This window comes from Ahaetulla prasina, chromosome 11 (assembly GCF_028640845.1).
Source record: "Ahaetulla prasina isolate Xishuangbanna chromosome 11, ASM2864084v1, whole genome shotgun sequence".
In the NCBI taxonomy this organism is placed as follows: Eukaryota; Metazoa; Chordata; class Lepidosauria; order Squamata; family Colubridae; genus Ahaetulla; species Ahaetulla prasina.
Window position 1 is genome coordinate 1,012,806 of NC_080549.1, and position 19,599 is coordinate 1,032,404.

The 19,599-nt window shown below is 52.1% G+C and overlaps 2 protein-coding genes across 5 annotated transcripts; both read left to right on the top strand.

Annotated features, from left to right (window-relative positions):
- The first annotated feature begins 3,357 nt into the window (after positions 1-3,357).
- LOC131183854 (zinc finger protein RFP-like) lies at positions 3,358-12,029 on the top strand. The gene is made up of 7 exons (XM_058154578.1): positions 3,358-5,868; positions 6,566-6,661; positions 7,220-7,438; positions 8,377-8,399; positions 9,462-9,577; positions 10,557-10,589; positions 11,010-12,029. The coding sequence occupies exons 1-7, from the start codon at positions 5,452-5,454 to the stop codon at positions 11,501-11,503; spliced, it is 1,398 nt and encodes a 465-aa protein (XP_058010561.1). The 5' UTR covers positions 3,358-5,451; the 3' UTR covers positions 11,504-12,029.
- Positions 12,030-12,170: 141 nt separating this feature from the next.
- Positions 12,171-18,674, top strand: LOC131183855 (UAP56-interacting factor-like). Of its 4 annotated transcripts, none has more exons than XM_058154579.1 (9): positions 12,171-12,325; positions 13,724-13,855; positions 14,316-14,458; positions 14,572-14,693; positions 15,491-15,557; positions 16,238-16,284; positions 16,366-16,440; positions 17,096-17,207; positions 17,861-18,674. In XM_058154579.1, the coding sequence occupies exons 1-9, from the start codon at positions 12,250-12,252 to the stop codon at positions 17,954-17,956; spliced, it is 870 nt and encodes a 289-aa protein (XP_058010562.1). In that variant the 5' UTR covers positions 12,171-12,249; the 3' UTR covers positions 17,957-18,674. The 4 variants fall into 4 exon arrangements, with proteins under 4 accessions (XP_058010562.1, XP_058010563.1, XP_058010564.1 ...); XM_058154580.1 differs by having other exon boundaries at positions 16,241-16,284; XM_058154581.1 differs by lacking the exon at positions 16,366-16,440.
- Positions 18,675-19,599: the final 925 nt, after the last annotated feature.

Here is a 19,599-nt window from a genome sequence, read left to right on the forward strand (position 1 = left end):
GCCGAGATCTGCTTGAGGCTACTCGCCTGGCGCAGGGCTCCAGCCTGGCGTGCTTCCCACCTCCCAGAGTTTTATATCCAAAGCAGGCAGCTCCGTCGCTCAACTCTAGCTCACCACTTCATCCCAGCCAGCCTCTAACCGCCAGCAGGGCCTCTGCGTTGTTCTCTGGGCCTGGAGGGGAAAAACTGCCTGCAACGTTCAATTTCGCCTCTCTGTAATTATCAGCCTTCCAAGTCCTTTCAAAAGGAGGAGCCTTCAGGAAGCCACAGTCTATTCCTGCAGAACAAATGAACACATGGGAAAGAAACCTCTCCCTGCAACAATAAATCTGCCGGCATAATAACTGGCAGCTCTTGGCCTTTTTCTTTTTTTTTTTTTTGCATTCTGCTGGATAACGGTCTTTTAAGATTTTGTCTTCAGAGGGGAAAAAAAAAACATTCCAGCAATGCCTTGGGTGAGCTCTTCACGGACAGATGCTCCAGGCAAGCCCTTCTCAGCATTTACTCCTCTGAGGTCTATATTCTACCTTTCTATCTGACAGAAGCCTCAAGGGGAGCAAAATAACAAAACGGAGTAAACTTTGAAAAGAGACGCTTCAGTAATAAAGTAATTATTAATTCAGACGACCAAGCCAAAAATGTCACTTTTGCTGGCAGTTTTTTTCTGGAAGGAGGTTAAGATTAGAAATGAAACAGACTGGAAAACCAAGGAAGTACACTCTGAAGCTTGGGAGCAGAGCGGAAATTCATCTATGTGTCATCCAAGCTTATTATTAATGATGTCTTAGATTTACAGATAGAGGAGTTTTGAAAATGGATTTTTACTTCAAGCTAAGCAAGGCCTGATAATACACGGTTTTAAGCCAAATCTGATTCATGGGGGCTTCAGGGATAGTTAAGGGAATCCGACTTGACTTACTGATAGTTATCAAGATCAGACGGGCTGCAATTGCTGAACCTGAAGATGTCTCTGCTCTTAACCAGTAAGCAAATTTACCAGTAATGATGCAAACCATCATCTAATTCAATGTCACTCAACCTTGCCCATTCCAAGCTATCTGAACTTCAACTCCCGTAATTCCCCAGCCAACATGAATTCTGGGAGTTGAAGTCCAAACAGTTTCAAGTTGCCAAGGTTGAGAAATTTAATTTTTCATCAGTTTTCAGAGCAAAAGGTTTCTGATGTGAATGCAGAGCAAATTAGGACTCAACAGAAACCACCTTTGCAAAGTCACTTTTGAGGGACAGAAAAACAAGAGAGATTTAATGTAATTTACATCTCTGAAGGATACCAGGTCCAACTTTGATCCAACTACTGAGGCTCGCAGAGCATAACAAAGTGGTTTTGACTATTAAAAGCCAAGGTGCAGATTTGTGTAGCCTCCAGTTTCTCAACCTTCCCTCACTTTCCCAATGGCTCCATTGCAACCCTCTTCTGAAGCCAATCTACACCCCACCATAACATCCTTCTATATTAGAGGAAATGGCCACTGGCTGACGGGAGCGACTCCCAATTTCGGAATAATCTGCTATTATCCACTTTATTATCCACTAATGATCCAGCCTGCTGCTCCCCCTCCCACAATGCCTTTTGCTTTAAGCTCTTCTCCCATGACCTGCCTCCCCACCCCTGTATCCCAAACTGCCCCAAGCGCTTCTACCTGCTCATTGCCAACAGCCCGCCTCCTTGGGCATAATTCTCCACCTTCTGCCCATAACCCTGGCATGTGATCCCACTCCAGCCCTCTCCTCACTTGCACCAGCCAGCAGAGTGAAATCCCACACCCCCCCGCCATTCTTCCACTGTCCCACGGCTCGTTCTTGCACACTTTGCAGGCCACTCCATGGCCACCCTGCCTGCCACACCCTCCCGGCATCCCCCCACAACGATGCCAGCCCTGTGGGCATCCCAACGCAACTTCCACTTCGTTAGGGGGCACCTTATTACCTGTTACGTAGGACTGCCTTGGGCCCCCCTCTTGCAGACCCCGGCCCCTTCCCCCCCCTCCATCCCTGCAACCCACCCTCACTGAAGCCCCTCCTCCCCAGATGCTAATATGCAGGGGGGGGGGCATTAGCACCCCAGAAGTCAACAAATGCTGCAAAACAAGAGCTCCTCCAGCCGCCCCCCCTCCCCCGGCCCCCGCAGGAACACAGCCTATACAGTCAGGCAGGGCATGATGGGGCGATGGGTGTGGGTAGAGAATTGGGCAGGAAAAGCGGGTGGGGGAAGAAAGGGGGGCTTGGGTGGAGATCTGCGAAGCAGGCCATGGGATGGGCAGGGCAGTCCCTGGGTGGGTGGGGATGATGGGAGGAGATGCCCAAACGGCCAAGGGCCCAGAAGGGGCTGAGGCCGGGGACGATGGGTCCTGGGGGCGCCGCTCACCGGCCTGCGTGGTGTCGCTGAGGTCGTAGGCGGCGGCGGCCGAGAACTCGCGCAGCTTCCTGCCGCTCAGGCAAAGGAGGCCGGAGCTGCCCGCCTCCTCCAGCGTCTTCTCCAGGCTGCGGCCGGGCGAGGGGGCGGCGGCGGCGGCGGCGGCGGAGGACGAGGAGGCCCCGCTCGAGAGCGCCGCGCCGCCCCAGGCCGGGAAGGGCAGCGTCAGGTGCGGCGGCAGCAGCCCCGGGAAGGCCGGGAAGGCCGGGCCGGGCTCGGCGCAGGGGCGGCGGGGGCGGCGGGGAGGGCGCGGGGAGGGCCCGGGCGGCGGCAGCGACGAGGGGCCGCCCCGACCCCCTCCCGGGCCCCGCCGCCCCGCCGCCTCCCCGCTGCTGGCCGCAGGACCGCCGCCTTGACCGGCCGCCATCGCCGCCGCCGCCCCGCCACAATGCTCGCGGCGGCCGCCTCTGCGCAGGCGCGGCGGCGGCGGCGGCGGCGGGGCGCGGCCCGTGCGCAGTCGCACGGCCAGGAGGCGGGGCCGGGCGGCGGAGGGGCGGGGCCGGAGGCGGGGCCGGGTTGCCCCGGGCGGCGTTTTGGCCATCGCGACGTTGCCTGCGCGGGAGGTTCGTTTCTTTGTGGATTTATTAAATTTGTATGTCGCCCATCTCGGCTTCCCCTTCGCCCTTTTTTCTTCCAATGCACGGAAAGGAATTTACTTGGGAAGAGGAATTCTGGAAGCGCTTTAGGAGAACGGCCGCCCCCGCCCGGCTCTCAAAATTCGGGTGGGGGGGGGACTTGGGGGTAATTAAAAGCCCGCTGAAATGTCCCAAAGGTGCTTCCACCCCCCCACCCCCCCGCACCAAGAGGCGGCCCCTCGTCGCTTTCTTTGAAGACGTTTCGCTTCTCATCCAAGAGGCTTCTTCAGTTCTAAGTGAAGAAGCTTCTTGGATGAGAAGCGAAACGTCTTCAAAGAAAAAAAAACTAGAAACTTTTATGAAGGGGCGAGCACAAGGGCCCCTCCGTGCCTACCGTCCCTGGCCAGATCACTGTGAGAAGCGCCTCGAGTCCTCCTGGTGCCTCCGCTGAACTAGACCCACCAATCTATTTCTGACCTGGAAGGAAGACGTCCGCCCCCCCCCCGCCCCGCCGCCGCTCCTCCTCCTGGCAGCCCCCCCCCGTTACTCCAGGAAGGCCAGGAAAAGAGGAGGAGCCCCCGAAACGTTTTAAAGCTGAATCGGGGGCATCCCAAGCCACAAAGCTCAGACCAACGTGTCTCAAACCTGCCAACTTTGCAACTGGTGGAGTTTCTTTCTGCATCTTTTCAAGGGCTGAGCTTATTTTTTGGCTGGGAAATTCTGGGGCTCCCAAATCCATACATCTTGAATAGAATAGAATAGAATAGAATAGAATAGAATAGAATAGAATAGAATAGAATAGAATAGAATTTATTGGCCAAGTGTGGTTGGACACACAAGGAATTTGTCTTCCGTGCATAGGCTCTCGGTGTACATAAAAGAAAAGCTACGTTTATCAAGAATCATAAGGTCCAACACTTAATGATAGTCACAGGATACAAATAAGCAATCAGGAAACAATATCAATATAAATCATAAGGATACAAGCAACAAAGTTACAGTCATACAGTCATAAGTGGGAGGAGAACCATGAGAAGATTAATAGTAGTGCAGACTTAGAAAATTTAGTAAAAAGAAACACTGGCTGAGATTGTGCCGGTATTGTACCACCAGAAGTATTTCAGAAACAATCCTGATACAAGACAGCCAGTCTGTGTGTTTAACATGGGGACATTTATCATACATAGATATCAATAAATGCATTTCAATCAATGGATGCTTCGCAGGAGGGTTCAAACTCCCCCGGGGGCTTTACACACCGAAGGAGAATGTCCTGTCCTCTGGGCAAAGCTGAGAAGGTTTCAAGTCCATTTGTGACCATCATCCTCAAATTGCCTGTGTGTCCAAGTTTGAGAACTTGGTTTAGTGTAATGTGTGAATCTGGAATGCTGTAAAGATGAGCATTCACTAGAAGGATTTCACCCTGAAAACTGCAGGAAACACAACCAGATGAATAATTCAATTTTATTGTAAAGCTTTATTTTATTTTATTTTATTTTATTATTTTATTTTATTTATTATTGCAAAGAACATTGTAAATACTGAATTCTTATACACACACACACCCCAAACAAACTTTTGCTCTACGGGCCAAGAAACTAGGGATGAAGGTTCAAGTGGTTTTCTAGATTTTTGCAGGAAAGATGTGGAAGCTGGAAATTTAGGGTACCTCAGATGATAGATACATCCAGAACAACTGAAGACTGAAAAAGCCAACGTTTGTAAGCAGATGTTTTCTAGTATGATACAGACTAGAAACGCCTTAAACTCCACTGGGTCAACTATGGGACCCCCCAAGAAGTTTTTCTTGGCTTCCTCCAGGTTGAATTGAAACCAAAATCTGACTTCTAATAGCTGAGAAGTTCTGTAGGGCTAATTATGAGGGGTGGCAGCAGGTTGGAAGACCCTGATCTCCAGCTCCTCTCCTTGCAAATCTCTGTACCTTTATGAGCAAGTGATCCAATACCTGAAGCAGGTGAGCTGTTCTTTTAACTTCCCTCCAGGCCAAGGCCCTTCACCTGTTTCTCTTAAAGGGCTGGAAATGGGGCCTGTTCCAAACGCAGAACTCAAAAGGAGCTTTGAGAAAAACCTGGAGAGACTCAGCTGCAGAAACCCAGAGAGGACCTTTGTGGGGGGAAAAGCCCAGGAGGCTGACATGAATGTTTCCCCCCCTCCAGCTCCAACCTGCAATAAAAGGGGCTCATGAAAACTCAACTCCCCCCAGAGGACTCAAACCTAAGGCTGCAGGACGATTCTGCTCCCAGCAGGACCAGTCCTGGAGAGAGATCCAGGAGGGGTTTAACCAAATAATTAGGAGCTCATTGGCAGAGAGGAAATCACCAAAGGCTCTTATTTATTGGAGGGGTGATTGTGGAAGCTATAAGGAAGCAGCCTGATCCATTTTTGAGAAACAGGGTGGGGGGGCATTTTTGGTGAAGGCACAATGGATACGGGAAAGATCTCAGAATACCTTCCCGATGCAGCTACCTGTACTTTATGCATGAATGTGTTCCACGACCCGGTGACTTTAACCTGTGGCCATAACTACTGCCACGCTTGCATCCAGACGCACTGGGGAGGGGCTCAGAGCAACGTGGTTTGCCCTCAGTGCCAGCAGAGTTTCGAGAATGTGACCCTGACGGCCAACAGGCAACTGGGCAATGTTGCCTGGCTCATCAAGAAGCTGCAAGACAAGGGAGTGTTGAAAAAACCCAACCGGGGAGTTTGCGAGGCCCACAAACAGCGGCTGATAGTCTTCTGCCAAAAGGACCAGGCTCTCCTCTGCACCGAGTGTCAGAAGTCCCAGGATCACACGGACCATGTCCTGGCTTCTCTGGAAGGAGCAGCCCAAACCGCCAAGGTAGGGAGGGTCTCCTCTGGCTTCAGGTGTGGCGAACAAGCCGCCTTCAAAGAAACCTGCTTCCCACACGCAGTGGACCTGGTGGTTAGGGAGGCTAACCTGGGCCTTGTGTGTAGCTCCTGTGACTCCAGCAGAAACGGGTTGTCACCTCTTGGATTAAGATAAGATTTGCTTAACCCTGGTGAGTTTAATAAGCCATGTGGGTTGAGTTCATGGACCCCCATTAAGGCAACAAACAAACCATGTTATGCCTTGGAACAGCCTTGGCAACTTTAAGCCTGGAGGACTTCAAGCAAAGCTTGCTGGGGAATTCTGGGAGTTGAAATCCTCCAGGCTTAAAGTTGCCAAGGTTGGCAGAGACCCTGTTTCAGCTACACAGAAGTAGCTCATGTTTGCTCAGAGGGCAGCAGCCAGTAAGCCCAGCAACTTCACAGGGTGAAGGGATGTACTACAACTTTGCCCCATGTAGAAGTTACCTGCACTTATGTGCAGGCATTAACAGAGGAGGTCGTTTGTCTGGAAACGACTGGAATTCAGGGTGCAGCCAACTCAACCACCTCCTTCTAGCCTGGTGATAGCTTTGCCAGGGCCACCAAAAAAACAAAACCCCAGGGCTGGGAGGGGCCTTGCTCTGCATCCCTCCCAGATCAAAAGCAGCACCTGGTCTCCAGTGGCAGTAACAGCTTCTTTCTTCCAGACTGAAGTCCGAGTGCTTCTGGACCTTCTGAAAATTCAGAAAGCCCACATCCGAGACAGCTTTTCAAACGGGCGAATGGAAAAAGAAAACCTGGAGGTAGGGCCAGTGGTGAAATGTAAAATTTGTTACTACCGGTTCTGTGGGCGTGGCTTGGTGTGTGTGTGGGGGTGGTGGTAATGTGTCTGGGTGGGCGTGGCTAACTTTTTTTTTAACTTTTAAAAGCATTTTTTCTACAACCTCTTCGGCTGAAGAGGTTGTAAAAAACTGCTTTTAAAAGGCTCTGATGATCCCAGCTGAGTTGCCTGATTGTCAGAGGCTTTTTTTTTTCTTTTAAAAGCATTTTTCTACCTTTAAAATAAAAAAAGTCTCTGACAATCAGGCAACTCAGCTGGGATCGTCAGCCTTTTAAAAGCATTTTTAACAACCTCTGATGATCGTGTGACTCAGCTGGGCATGGCGGGTGTGGGGCAGGGATTTTTGCTACTGGTTCTCCGAACCATCCGCCACCATCGCTACTGGATCGGTGATCCAGTCCGAACCGGGAGCATTTCACCCTTGGGTAGGGCCTTGCTTTTGGCTTCTGCCTGGGGAGGAGCCTGGGCTGCTGTTTCAGGGGAGGTCTCCTTCCTTAAAATGGTTTGGGGTTATTTTTAGAAACTTATGGACCGTGACAGTCAGAACTTTAGCTCGGGATATAAGGAGGTGTATGAGATGGTGAAGACGGTTCAGACGGACCAGATGAGGACAGCCAAAGGGATCGGTGAGGAGATCGAGCAAGAACTGAGCATCCTATCTAAGAACCACCACGAAGTCCGGGCCTTCGTGAAGGAGCTGGAGAGGAAGTTTGAAGAACCTGCTTATGAATTCCTGAAGGTAAGCTGGTCGGGAGCCACCAGGAAGCAGGGTGGGGGCAGGGGTGCTATTCAGCAGGTTCTGGAGAACGGGTAGCGGAAATTTTGAGTAGTTCGGAGAACCAGCAAATGCCACCTCTGGCTGGCCCCAGAGTGGGGTGGGACTGGAGATTTTGCAGTATCCTTCCTCTGCCACGCCCACCAATCCATGCCCACAGAACCAGTAGTAAAAAAAACCTGAACACCACCACTGGTGGGGGCTGGATTTCCCAATACCTGAAGTGGGATGAAAGGGGGAGGCCACTCCACAGATGCAGCCTCCTTACAAGTTGTGGCATTTGAAAGCAGTGGAGATTTATTCCCTCAGCAAAAGCTTTCAGACTCAGTGATGGCTTTTCCTTGGAGGGTGGGATGGACGGGGGATCCCAATTCAAGGGGGCTCTTCCTGCCTCTCTGCTCTCTGCATCTGGCTCACATAAATTACCTCTGCATTAGAAAGTTCACCTAGGAAGAGGCTCCCCTCAATGCCAGAGACAGAGTGCCCACCTTGCTGGGGTCCAAATGAATGAAGTTCAGGAAAGAGCAACCCCCTGCCTGGGTGGGAGAAGAGCCAGGCCTGGCCAACAGCTTTCTGTGGACTCCTTTTGTTCCTCTGCGTTGAGCTAGAATTCCATTCCAAACCCAACGGATCTGAAAACCTTGGGGAAAAAGGATTCTGAGCCCTTCAATGCCCAGGTGTCCATCCTTGGCTCTTTGAAGACTTGTGGCACTCCCAGAATTCCTGAGCAGCCATGCTGGTGGGGAATTCTGGGAGCTGAAGTCCACCGGTCTTCAAGTGGCCAAGTTTGGATGATAGCCCTGCTTGAATGCTTGTGTTTGATCAAAAGGGAGGATGGGCCTTGCTTGCCCTCACTATTATGCCTGTTTTACAGCCAATGACTTTCCTGTCTTTCCTTCCAGGATATCAAAGAGGTGAAGGCCAGGTACGTAAATTTTTTCCCCCTCACACAGCTTCCTTCGTTGCCATATTAGGCCACTGTGATACACACAGAAGTTAAATATGAGGAAATGGGCTGCTTGAGTTGGACCAAAAGGCATTCAAAGGATGTGGGCAGCATCCAGTAATTGTTAATGATGGCTAATCCCCGATTGGAGTTTATTTCCTGCTGGAGCTCAGGAGCAGTGCTTTTTAAAATGCTTTGTATGTGAAATCAAGAACAAATTAGTCCTTGTGACGGACAGGAATTGCAGGCTGCAGTTATTGGGCCATGACAGGTAGTGGTAACAAGAACAAGGAACAGTTTTTCCCCCAAACGCCATCACTCTGCTAAACAAATAATTCCCTCAACACTGTCAAACTATTCACTAAGTCTGCACTATTAATCTCATTGTTCCCACCACCCATCTCCTTCCACTTATGACTGTATAGCTGTAACTTTGTTGCTTGTATTCTTATGATTTATATTAACTGTTTCCCTATGACTATCACTAAGTGTTGTACCTTATGATTCTTGATGAACGTATCTTTTCTTTTATGTACTCCGAGAGCGTATGCACCAAGACAAATTCCTTGTGTGCCCAATCACACGGCCAATAAAGAATTCTGTTCTAAGGCAGTTGGCATATTAGCCTAACCAGGTTTAGGTTAAATGGCTTTATTTTAACTTAGTTTTGTTGCCTAAGGTTTACTGTCTGTACTCTACTTCATAGTCTGAATTCAGCCACAGGGTTGAAGTATAAGTGATAGTTAATTCACACCTCTCCCTAACCCAATGCAAACAATATGATTTAGTGTAATGTATGAGAATCTACCAACTTGATTTTTCCCGTTCTTCTCTTAAAGCTGGGCTCCTTCCCAAATCTGACTATTCTTGAGGCACATTATTTAATTTCTCCCTTTGCTCTACATAGAAAGATTTGTGATTTGTCCCCTTGCATGCTCATGGGCAGAGAAACAGTACAATCCCCCTGCTGTTCCCAGAATCCTGAAGGTTTCCTGCCCACTCTGGCAGGCAGATAATCTTTTCCCTGCTGGGTGTGTCTAGGTGCAAAGAACTTCTGGTTCAGCGTCCCGAAGGACTCTTCCCTCCCTTCAAAGAGAAAATGTGGGATTTCTCCCTCAGAAGTCTTTTTGTGCACAATACGTTGAAGAGGTGCAAAGGTAAGAATATGCTCCAGAGCAGTTTTGGAAGCCAGAAGGACAAAGGAAGTCCTGCTAAGCAAATACCACGAAGCAGAGTGCAAAATCGAGGGAATTTGAGGGAAGGTGTGAATAGGACAGTAAGGTTTCTTTAAGTACAGGCTCCAACATTGGGCAAAGAGCCACTCAGGGTGCTTTGCTGCACCCCCAGCATTTCTCGGGCAAGGGCTGTGGAAGCTACCCTCATGCTTGGCTCTCACAAGCCCCATGAGCACACGTGTTTGTAGCGCATGATTGAGAGGGAGCCCATCCAAGGGTTTCGCTAAATTGTAATCTGTTGAGTAAGCCTTGATTGCTTGGATTGTGGTAAAACAGGCTGAGATGGACAGATCCAGGGACTTTTGTGTTGTTTCGTGTAAGTGAAGGTGGCCGCGCTTGTCAGAGTCCAAAGAATGACCAGGGGGATTGGGGGTTTGAACTGCTGTGGTGGGTTTCACATTTTTTTACTACCGGTTCTGTGGGTATGGCTTGGTAGGTGTGGCAGGGAAAGGATACTGTAAAATCTCCATTCCCTCCTCATTCCAGGGGAAAGATACTGTAATCTCCATTTCCTCCCAATGAGCTGGGACTCGGGAGGCAGAGAATAGATGGGGGCGGGACCAGTCAAAATTTTTACTACCGGTTCTCTGAACTACTCAAAATTTCTGCTACCGGTTCTCCAGAACTGGTCAGAACCTGCTGAAACCCACCTCTGCTGACAACCTTGGCCAGGCCAGACGGAAGGTGATGCCTTTGCAAGAAAACAAAGGAAAAGGGGGGATTTTTGGGTAGGAAGCCCCCTCTCCAGGTGATTAGCTAATAGTAGGCCTGTATGCAAACTGCTGTGCCAAGAATGTTTTTTCTGTCTCCATACTAACTAGAGGGAATGGCAGGTCTCTGCATTTCTTAACTTTCCCCCCCAAAAATACCATCTTTCTGCTTCTCTTGTCTGTCTCTCCAGATGCCCTTCCGCTGGTATCCGTGTGGGAAAGAGGTGAGTCCTTGGAAGGGTTGAGGGTGGGGAAAGTGGACCGACCATCATTTAATTGCCTAAATCAGGGGTCTCCAACTTGTCAACTTTAATACCTTGTGGACTTAAGCAGCCCCCAGGTGTAGAGGGGAGGGCCTCTTCCTCCTGCCATGCCTGCTGGCTTCCGGATGGGGAATAAGGGTTCCCCCCTCCCCCGGGCCAAGACTTCCTAGCCTGTCTTGGGGGATAAAAGCCAATGCCCTCCAGGGATACCTGGACTACAACTCCCAGCAATCAGAGCAAAACTGGAGAGATCAGGATTTAGTTCCCTTAGTGGTGGTGGTGGTGGTGGTGGTGGAGTGTCAACTTGCTTCCCCCCACCCAAATGTTCCCTTTGTGCCTTCTGACCCGTGTATCTCTCCTCCTCCTCCCCCCCCCCCGAAGCCGACGTGACTATGGACCGCCTGACTGCTCATCCCCACCTGCTGCTGTCTGCCTCCAAGAAGATCGTGACCCACGATGCCACCCCCAGCGGCCTGCTCCCTGGCCGCCGGGCTTTCGACACCATGCCCTGCATCCTGGCAGAGAAGGGGTTCACAGCAGGGCGGCACTGCTGGCAGGTGGAGGTGACCTCGAGTGGGCAGGGCTGGGCCTTCGGGGTGATGAAGGACTCAGTTTGCAGGAAGGGGCCGGTGGCCATCTCCGCGGACGAAGGCATCTGGGCGCTGCTGCCTGAGCACCTGCCCCCTGCCGAGCCCAAGTCTGGCACCTGCCGCTTCCGCCTCTACCTGGACTACGAGGGTGGTACTGTCCATTTCTTTGATGTGGCAACGCGGGAGCCGGTGGTGCTGCTCTCCTACGCTGTCTTCCTGGGCGAGAAGATCTTCCCCTTCTTCAAGCTGGAGGAACCCAACTCCCAGATGTACATTGTGCCCTGAGTGCGGCCGCACCTAGGGGTGGGGGAGGTGGGGGCTGGCAGAGGTCTCCTGCCCGAGGGCGCTTTAGGTCTTTTAACACAGGGGTGGGGCGGGGAGATTTGGCACAATTCGGAAAATGCAATGAATAAAGGTGATTACGTTTTTAATCCCAGAGTTTGAGGGTATTTTCTTTCCCCCTGGGAGCAGGGCCATGGTGGAAGAACAGGTGGGGCCGTCAGCCAGCTGGAGTTGCCCTTTCAGGGGAGGGAGGAGCATGTGGGGGGGCTGCTGGTCCTCTAATGGGGGAGCCCCCATTGCACCAGCTGCAGTGCCTGCCTTCTTCCTCCCTCTGGCAGATGAAGGGGTTGCGACCCCCGTCAGCAACTTCTTGGCTTCTGTCCTGACCGGACCCTCTGGGCTCGACTCCTGGGAGGACCGGCAGGAAACCCCCAGGCCACTCAAGGGGGGCGAGCCTTCGGCCAGAGGGGAGGCACCTTCTGGGTTCTGGGGGCTGCCCCCCTTTCATCCAATGGAGATGAATGGAAGTGGGGGAGAAGAAGGCTTCGGGAGGGCTGGAAGGGAACCGGAGGAAGGAAGAAAGGAGCCCGCTCCGTCCGCGGCTGCTCACCGGGCTTTGCGCTCTCCGGGCCGGGGCGAGGCGGCTCCGAGCGGCCAGGCGGGCGACCCCCGGAGGCGGGGCGCGCGGGGCGGGGGCTGGGATGCCCCACGGCGGTTAGGCCTGCCCTCTTCCCCGTCCGTCGCCAGCCATGGAGGTGCCGGGCATCGGGCAGCAGGAACCGGGCGCGGCCGCCGCCCCCAGCGAGGAGATCGACCTGTCCCTGGGTGAGATGGGGGCTCCCTTGGGGGCCGAAGGCTGCCCTCCCTTGGGGACAGGATCGGGAGGGGGGGGGGGGGGGGACCCGCCGCTAAAGCGCCCTCCGACTGCTCTTCAGCCGCCCGGGGGGCACATGGGGCGGGGGCCGTCCAAGAGTCCGGGAAAGTTGGTTCTGGCGGTGCTCCGGATCCCCCAAACCCTCTTCCCTGGTCCCTTGCTGTCAAACTGTTGGCCGAAGCCAAACCCCCCCCACCTCGAAAACAGATACTTCAGCCCCACCCCCCACCCCTGGTCAGCAGTTCTCACTTTTCTGCCTCTTCCAGACGCCTCCCCCTCCCGGCCTGTCCCGGGGCTTCGGTCTCTCTCCCCCCACCGCTCCTCAAAGGGGCGCCTGGGACCCCTGCTGAGCCTCCCCCTCCCCCTCCCCAGCGTCCATGGCCAGAAATAGAGCCGGCGCCCTGCCAGCGCCTCTCTGGAGAGGGATGAGCCGCGCTGCCAAGCATTTCCCTGGCACGGGCTCATTCAAGCCCTCCTGAAGTCAGCCGGCTGGAAATATCTCCCGGTTGCCGGAGCTGTTTTGCAAACACCCTTCCTCTCCTTACCTGAGCTGCCCTGGAAAGGGTTAAGCTTCTTTGTGTGAGGAGCAGGCAAGGAAATTGCTGTCTCCCTCCAAATATTTGGGGTACAACGTCGGATCTTGCATCTGGTCAGTGTCCTGTCGACTGAAATGGGAGGATTTTTGTCCTTAACCAAAGAACAAAATTTGCCAGTATGGTAATGGACCCCTTGCAACCTGCCATACTTCTCTGGCTGGGCCAGGGGTCAGCAACCTGTGGCTCCGGAGCCGCATGCGGCTCTTTGGGCCCTCTGCTGTGGCTCCCTGTCAGTTGATTCCACCACTGGCTGGCGCCACCCCTCGCCCTCCCCTCCCAGTCACTCCTCGCCTGGCCTGAGAAGGTAAGGGCGAAGGTGGGGGATGGAGAAGCGCCAGGGCCAAGACAGAGATACAGAGAGGGGTGGGGAGAGAGAGAGAGAGATAGAGCGATACAGTGGGGGGCTTTGTAGAGAGAGGGAGAGATGCGGGGAGGGAGGGAGGGAAGAGAGATATATGTCAAAAGGGTTTTGTGGTTCCTGGTGTTTTTTAACAACTGGTTCTCTGCCCTAATGACCAGCTGGGTAGGCGTGGCTGGGGGGGATGTCATGTGACTGACGGAAATGAGTGACATTGAGTTGGCCACGCCCACCCAGGTTTTGTGGCTCCCGGTGTTTTCTTTTCTGTGGGAAACGGGTCCAAATGGCTCTTTGAGTATTTAAGGTTGCTGACCCTTGGGCTGGGCGTTTGTCTGTTGAGCTGCCTTGTGAGTGCCAGGGAGAGTGTGGGGCAGCTGTGTCTGTGCCCTCTTTAGATGACATCATCAAGCGTAACCAGAAGGCACAGCCGAATCGGAAACCCTGGCGGCACCAGCTGAAGACTCGGAACCCGGCCTTTGGCAGCAGGAGGCCTCGATTCCAGAGCTGGGGACCACCAACCCTGCCAGGTGGGTGGAAGGGACTGGTGAAGGAGAGAGCCAGCCAAGGGGGCTTGTGCCCTTTGCTTTTTGGAGAGAGGTCTCCCCAATCTGGTGCCTTGCTGGTGAAGGGTTAAAATCTACTTCAAAATTGCCGGCAAAGAATAGCCCCCTCTGGAGCAGAGGGATGCTGGGGAGCACCGCCAGGAGGGTGCAACTGTACCCAGACTGCCTCATGGGGCTCCCCTTGGGGCAACTGAATTCAATGAATTTTGGGTGGGCTTGGCAGGGATTAAAGGTCTTAGATTGGGGAAAACCTCATTTAAAAAACTGGACTGTGGATGGCAGCAACCTGGTTGCATTAAAAAGAAGGAGAGGATCTTGGGGTCTGGAGCAAATCCTTCCAGGGGTGAGGTGTGTGTGTAGATGAATTCCACTAGACATTCTACCCAGGAACTCAAATCAAAAGGGGCGGGGTTTGTTTCCTTAGGATCTAGCAGATTCCCCAAAGGATTTAGGAAGCCACCCTGGGCCAGGAAGCCTTTTTGGAGCAGGATGAGCACTCCAGGCCCAAGAGCAGCTGGGCAGATGCAGGGCAGGAGCCCCCTCAACCGGCCAGCCTTTGCCCAGCAGGTAGGAGCAGACCCCTCTTCCTCCCTTTCCCCTCCAAAGGGCTCCAAACTGAAGAAAGGCCAGCCCTGCAGAGGCCAGAGCTGCTAAGGTGAGTTGCTGGGCATCTTTTCCAGGACAAGCCCGGGAAAGCCCCCGCAGGCAGGCATGGTGATGGAGCCCCCCAAGACTCTCAGCCAGAAGCACCCGCAAGAGCCAAAGCCTTCCGAACAGCAGGGACGACTCTGCCATTTTGGAGGTCGGTGGGCTTAAACGCGATCGAGTTTTCACGAGGATGAGGTGGGGGGGGGAAGGCAAATGTGAAGCCCCAGTTGAAGGCCCAAGGACTACGTTAGTGTACCCTCAAACCTGGGAACAGGGGTGAAATGTAAAATTTGTTACCACCGGTTCTGTGGGCATGGCTTGGTGGGGTGGGAGGTAATGTGACTGGGTGGATTTTTTTTTAACTTTTAAAAGCATTTTTTCTACAATTTCTTCGAGGTTGTAGAAAAAATGCTGTTAAAAGGCTCCTCTGACAGTCTCAGCTGAGTTGCCTGATCATCAGAGGCTTTTCTTTTCTTTTAAAAGCATTGTTTTTACCTTTAAAAGGAAAAAAAAGCCTTTGACGATCAGGCAACTCAACTGGGATCATCAGAGGAGCCTTTTAAAAGCATTTTTCTACAACCTCTTTGGCTTAACAGGTTGTAGAAAAAAATGCTCTTAAAAGGCTCTGACGATCCCAGCTGAGCCGCGCGATCATCAGAGGCTTTTTTTTTACTTTTAAAAGCATTTTTTCGGCCAAAGAAAAAATGCTTTTAAAAGTAAAAAAAAACCCTCTGATGATCGCGTGGCTCAGGGGGGGGCAGGGATTTTTGCTACCAGTTCTCCGAACCACCTGCCACCATCGCTACCGGATGGTCCGAACCGGGAACATTTCACTCCTGCCTGGGAACCTCAGATAACAAAGTTTGTCCACACCCAGTTCAGATGAGAGAGTTGGGAACAGCCTCGACAGCTGAATTTAACTGGAGACCCTTTTGTTTCTGCCAACCGCAGACCCTTCCGATTAAACCAAGGCCACGTCTTCCGCCAGAGCCGGGTCAGATTCAACTTCAACCAACGGGTCAGTTTCCTTTCTTTTGCATTTTCCCCCACTGGCAGGTTTTATCTCCCTTCACTTCCTGCAATAACTGAAACTCCCATCCCTGTTATCTAACCATTTTAAAGATGAGGAGTTGAGGCATAACCAGCTGTCTGTGGTTGCTTTTGGTTTTTCCCCCCCTTCTCTACTGAAGCATTCAGAAATGTGTGAATGGGGTCCAAGTTCTATCATTGTTTTAGAAACGCTGCTCTGACCTGCGTCTCCCACAATTCCTGTTTCACAGGAAGCTGCCTTTGAACGTGGAAGTTGCATCTATCCATGCATTTTTCCAAACCTTTGTCTAATTCTAATTCTAATCCCAAGGTGGTAAGGCACCTGGAAACCTTCCTGTTTTAAGCCACTTAACAAACCTAAAATTTTTCCCTACTGGTTCTGTGGCCGTGGCTTGGTGGGCGTGGCAGGGGAAGGATACTGCAAAATCCCCATTCCCTCCCCACTCCTGGGGGAAGGATATTGCAAAATCTCCATTCCCACCCCACTCTGGGGCCAGCCAGAGGTAGCATTTGCCAGTTTTCCGAACTGCTCAAAATTTCTGCTACCGGTTCTCCAGAACCTGTTAGAACCTGCTGGATTTCACCCCTGGTCTCTTGTAAGTGCTTTGCTTTTGGGGTTTTTTATGCCTATCCTTCCTGTTCCTCCAGCAGCAAATCAAGTCCAAGATGGAGCAGAGACTTACAAGGGTGAGAAGGTAAATAAATAGCGAAGAAGAGACCTTGTTCAGCTGATTCATTGTCTCCATGGATTGATGATGGCTTCGCTCTTCTGGCAGGTGGAGAACACAGCCAAGTTCTGGAGCAGTCCTGACGGTCTCGGTGTCCAACCCCCAGGCTGGCCACTCCCAGGGGTACGTTTCCTCCTTAAGGCCCTTGGATTTCAGGGCCCCAGGACTGTGAGTCTGGGACTAGTAGCCCTTTTATGGCTGCTTTGTCTCTGAGATCTGCGGGAGGATGTCTGTGGAGAGTCTCAATCCCCCAGGTCATGGTTGTCCCAACGATGCTTTTTCAAGAGGCAACTGGACTTTGTGTTTCTCTTCTCATCCAGGAAGCTTCTTCAGTTCTGACTGTATGGTGGGGAATGGACTATAAAAATCCTTCCTTTCTTACCATTCAGTCAGAACTGAAGAAGCTTTTTGGATGAGAAGAGAAACATCTTCAAGGAAAAGCAAAATTCAGTCACTTTTTGAAAAAGCACCTTTGGGAAGTTCCGCGGGAGGAATGTTCACCTGCAAGCCAAGGAGACACAAAAGGTGTCTTGCAACACACCTAGACCGGGGTTTACCTCTCTGAAAATGCTTGAGACCACCAGGCAGCCCCTTGGTGTGTCAGCAGGTGAAACAGACCACGTGCAAGTCTAATGAACAAACAGATTTTGAAAGACCAGATTAATCACCAAGTCAGAGGGCCTCTTTTTTCCGCATCTCCCCAGCCCAGAGCTTCTCAGCTTTGGCAACTTGGAGGTGTGTGGACTTCAACTCCCAGAACCGTGTGGCTCTTTTGCAGGCCAGGACCGAAACGCCCCTTCCTGAGAAGGCGGAACAGCCAGAACCCGCAGCTCCGCTGGCAGCCGAGAGGAGTGATGCTAAGATTCAACTTCCGGGCTATGGCTAACCAGGTAGAGAACAACTCCCCCAGGCCAGAAATGACCCCTCAGGACCTCCAGGGAGCTGTGCCCTGGAAGAGGGGGCTAGGCGCCCTTCTATGTTTTTCCCCAAATGAGATTAAGATCCAAATCAGTGTGTGTGTGTGTGTGTGTGTGTGTGTGTGAAGCCAGGTCAGGATCCGTGTCTTTGAGGCCCGTCTCCTGGTTTTACATGTTTAGCTGTATTTGGATTTCAATAAAGGCCTCCCGTTTCCCGGAGGGTTGGGGGGAAGAGATCCAAATCAGGTATTTGGGGCAGGGGTGAAAGAATTTTTTCTACAACCTCTTCAGAAAAAATGATTTTAAAAGCCTCTGATAATCCCAGCTGAGCCGCGCGATCATCAGAGGCTTTTTTTTTTACTTTTAAAAGCATTTTTTCAGCAACAGTAAAAATGCTTTTAAAAGTAAAAAAACAACAACCCTCTGATGATTGCGCGGCTCAGCTGGGCATGGGGGGGGGCAGGGATTTTTTCTACCAGTTCTCCGAACCACCCATCGCTACTGGATCAGGTGATCCGGTCTGAACCGGGAGCATTTCACCCCTGACCTGGCTCCTATCCATGGAGTTTCCTTTTAGCTTCTCTCTACAAACATGACTTGGCACCCATTGTGTCTTTCTTCTTTAGACCAGCGTGACCCTGAACGAGCGATTCTCTGGACTGAGGCACAAACGCAATTTTTCAGCAGAACGCAACACTAGCCGGATGGTCACTCTGCCGTAAGCCTCTTCCTCGACGTGACCAGGCGAAAGCTGGGAAGAGGTCAGCCCTCCAAGGCCACCAATTGCCTGGGACTACCTGGGGAGGTCCCTCACCAACTGCAGCTTGGGAGGAGCCTTCTCAATGGAGCTGGTGACCTCCAGAGGTCCTTCTTTCACTTGAGCAGTATCTCCATAGGCCGAGCCGAAAGGCACCTGCTGAGGAAGTTCTCCAGCTCTTGGTCTCCCTAGGAGAAGGCTTGGTCCTCAGCGTCTGCTATCTGCATCTCTTGCCTCTTCATGGCCTCACGTGGATGGGGAAGTCCCTGGTTACCACCCGGGGTCACCCTTGCGAGTCAACGGGACCCAGAATTCCAACGGTTTCTTTCTTTCTTTCTTTCTCTCTCTCTCTCTCTCTCTCTTTCTTTCTTTCTTTCTTTCTTTCTTTCTTTCTTTCTTTCTTTCTTTCTTTCTTTCTTTCTTTCTGTGTTTGGCCTGGAAAGCACTTTTTCAGACCTGTTTTGAGGTACCCACATCCACCAGATTGGGGTGATGACACCACCTCTATAATGCAGTCCCGCAAACAATTTAAATGGTTCCATTTACATAAATCTCATTGGGGATGAGGAAGTGAGGATGTCTGACCTCATCACCGGGTCTTCTGGATGCATATACTTGGAGGACTGGGTCAAATTTTAGCAAACTTCATTCTTAGAAGGAATAAAGCTAGTTTAGAATCTGAATGAGTGGGGTGATTTTTGTCAAAATAACCGAGGGCTTCCTTCTTAAAGCTGGCTTGCTTTGTACCACACCTTTAGCCAGCTTACTTGTGGGCAACGGGTGATGCTGGGTTGTTCTTCACCTGCAGCTTCCTTCCATCCCTTTCCCATCTTGTCTCCTCGGCTGAGAGTGAGGAGGGGGTCTAGGCCAGAGTCCGATGCACAGCTTGGACTTGGACTTGGACTAGGCCTGTGTTGGCAAACCTATGGCACACGAGCCACAGGTGACACGCAGAGCCATATCTGTGGGCACGCGAGTGTTGCTCTAGCTCAGCTTTAGCACGCATGTGCACGCTGGCCAGCTGATTTTCGGGTCTTCCGGGCCTACTGGAAGACAGGAAACGGGCCATTTCCGAGGGTGGGGGAGGCTGTTTTCGCCCTCCCCAGGCTCCAAGAAAGCCTCTGGAACCCGGGAAGAGCGAAAAAAGGGCCCACCATGCCATTCCGTGCCAAAAGCAGGGGGATCGTGCATGCATGCGCAGGGGAGAGGGGCGCATTGAATTATGGGTGTGTGCACATGCGCACGTGACCCCTCCCGCGCTCCCCCCGCTTTTGGCATGTGACGGCAAAAAGGTTAGCCATCACTGGACTAGGCTTTCTCCTGGTGGGTGCAGAATGGCCCCCTCACAGCTCAATCTTGGACCTTCCTCCCTCCTCCAGCAGGCCCCTTCAGCAGAACCACAAGCTCTTCTTCCCGACTGCACTAAACCTGGTGCTCCGTTTTTACCTTGGTTTGAGACCCAGGGCACTTTAGCAACTGGGACAGCCCACCTGCCTCAGCCCCCGCCCCACAACACTGAGTAGGGATCAGTCATTGCCTGTGAGCTGCCACCAGGGGGCAGCAGCTGCCAGCCCTCTTCTGAGCCTTTTTTCCTGCCAGCTGTTCTGC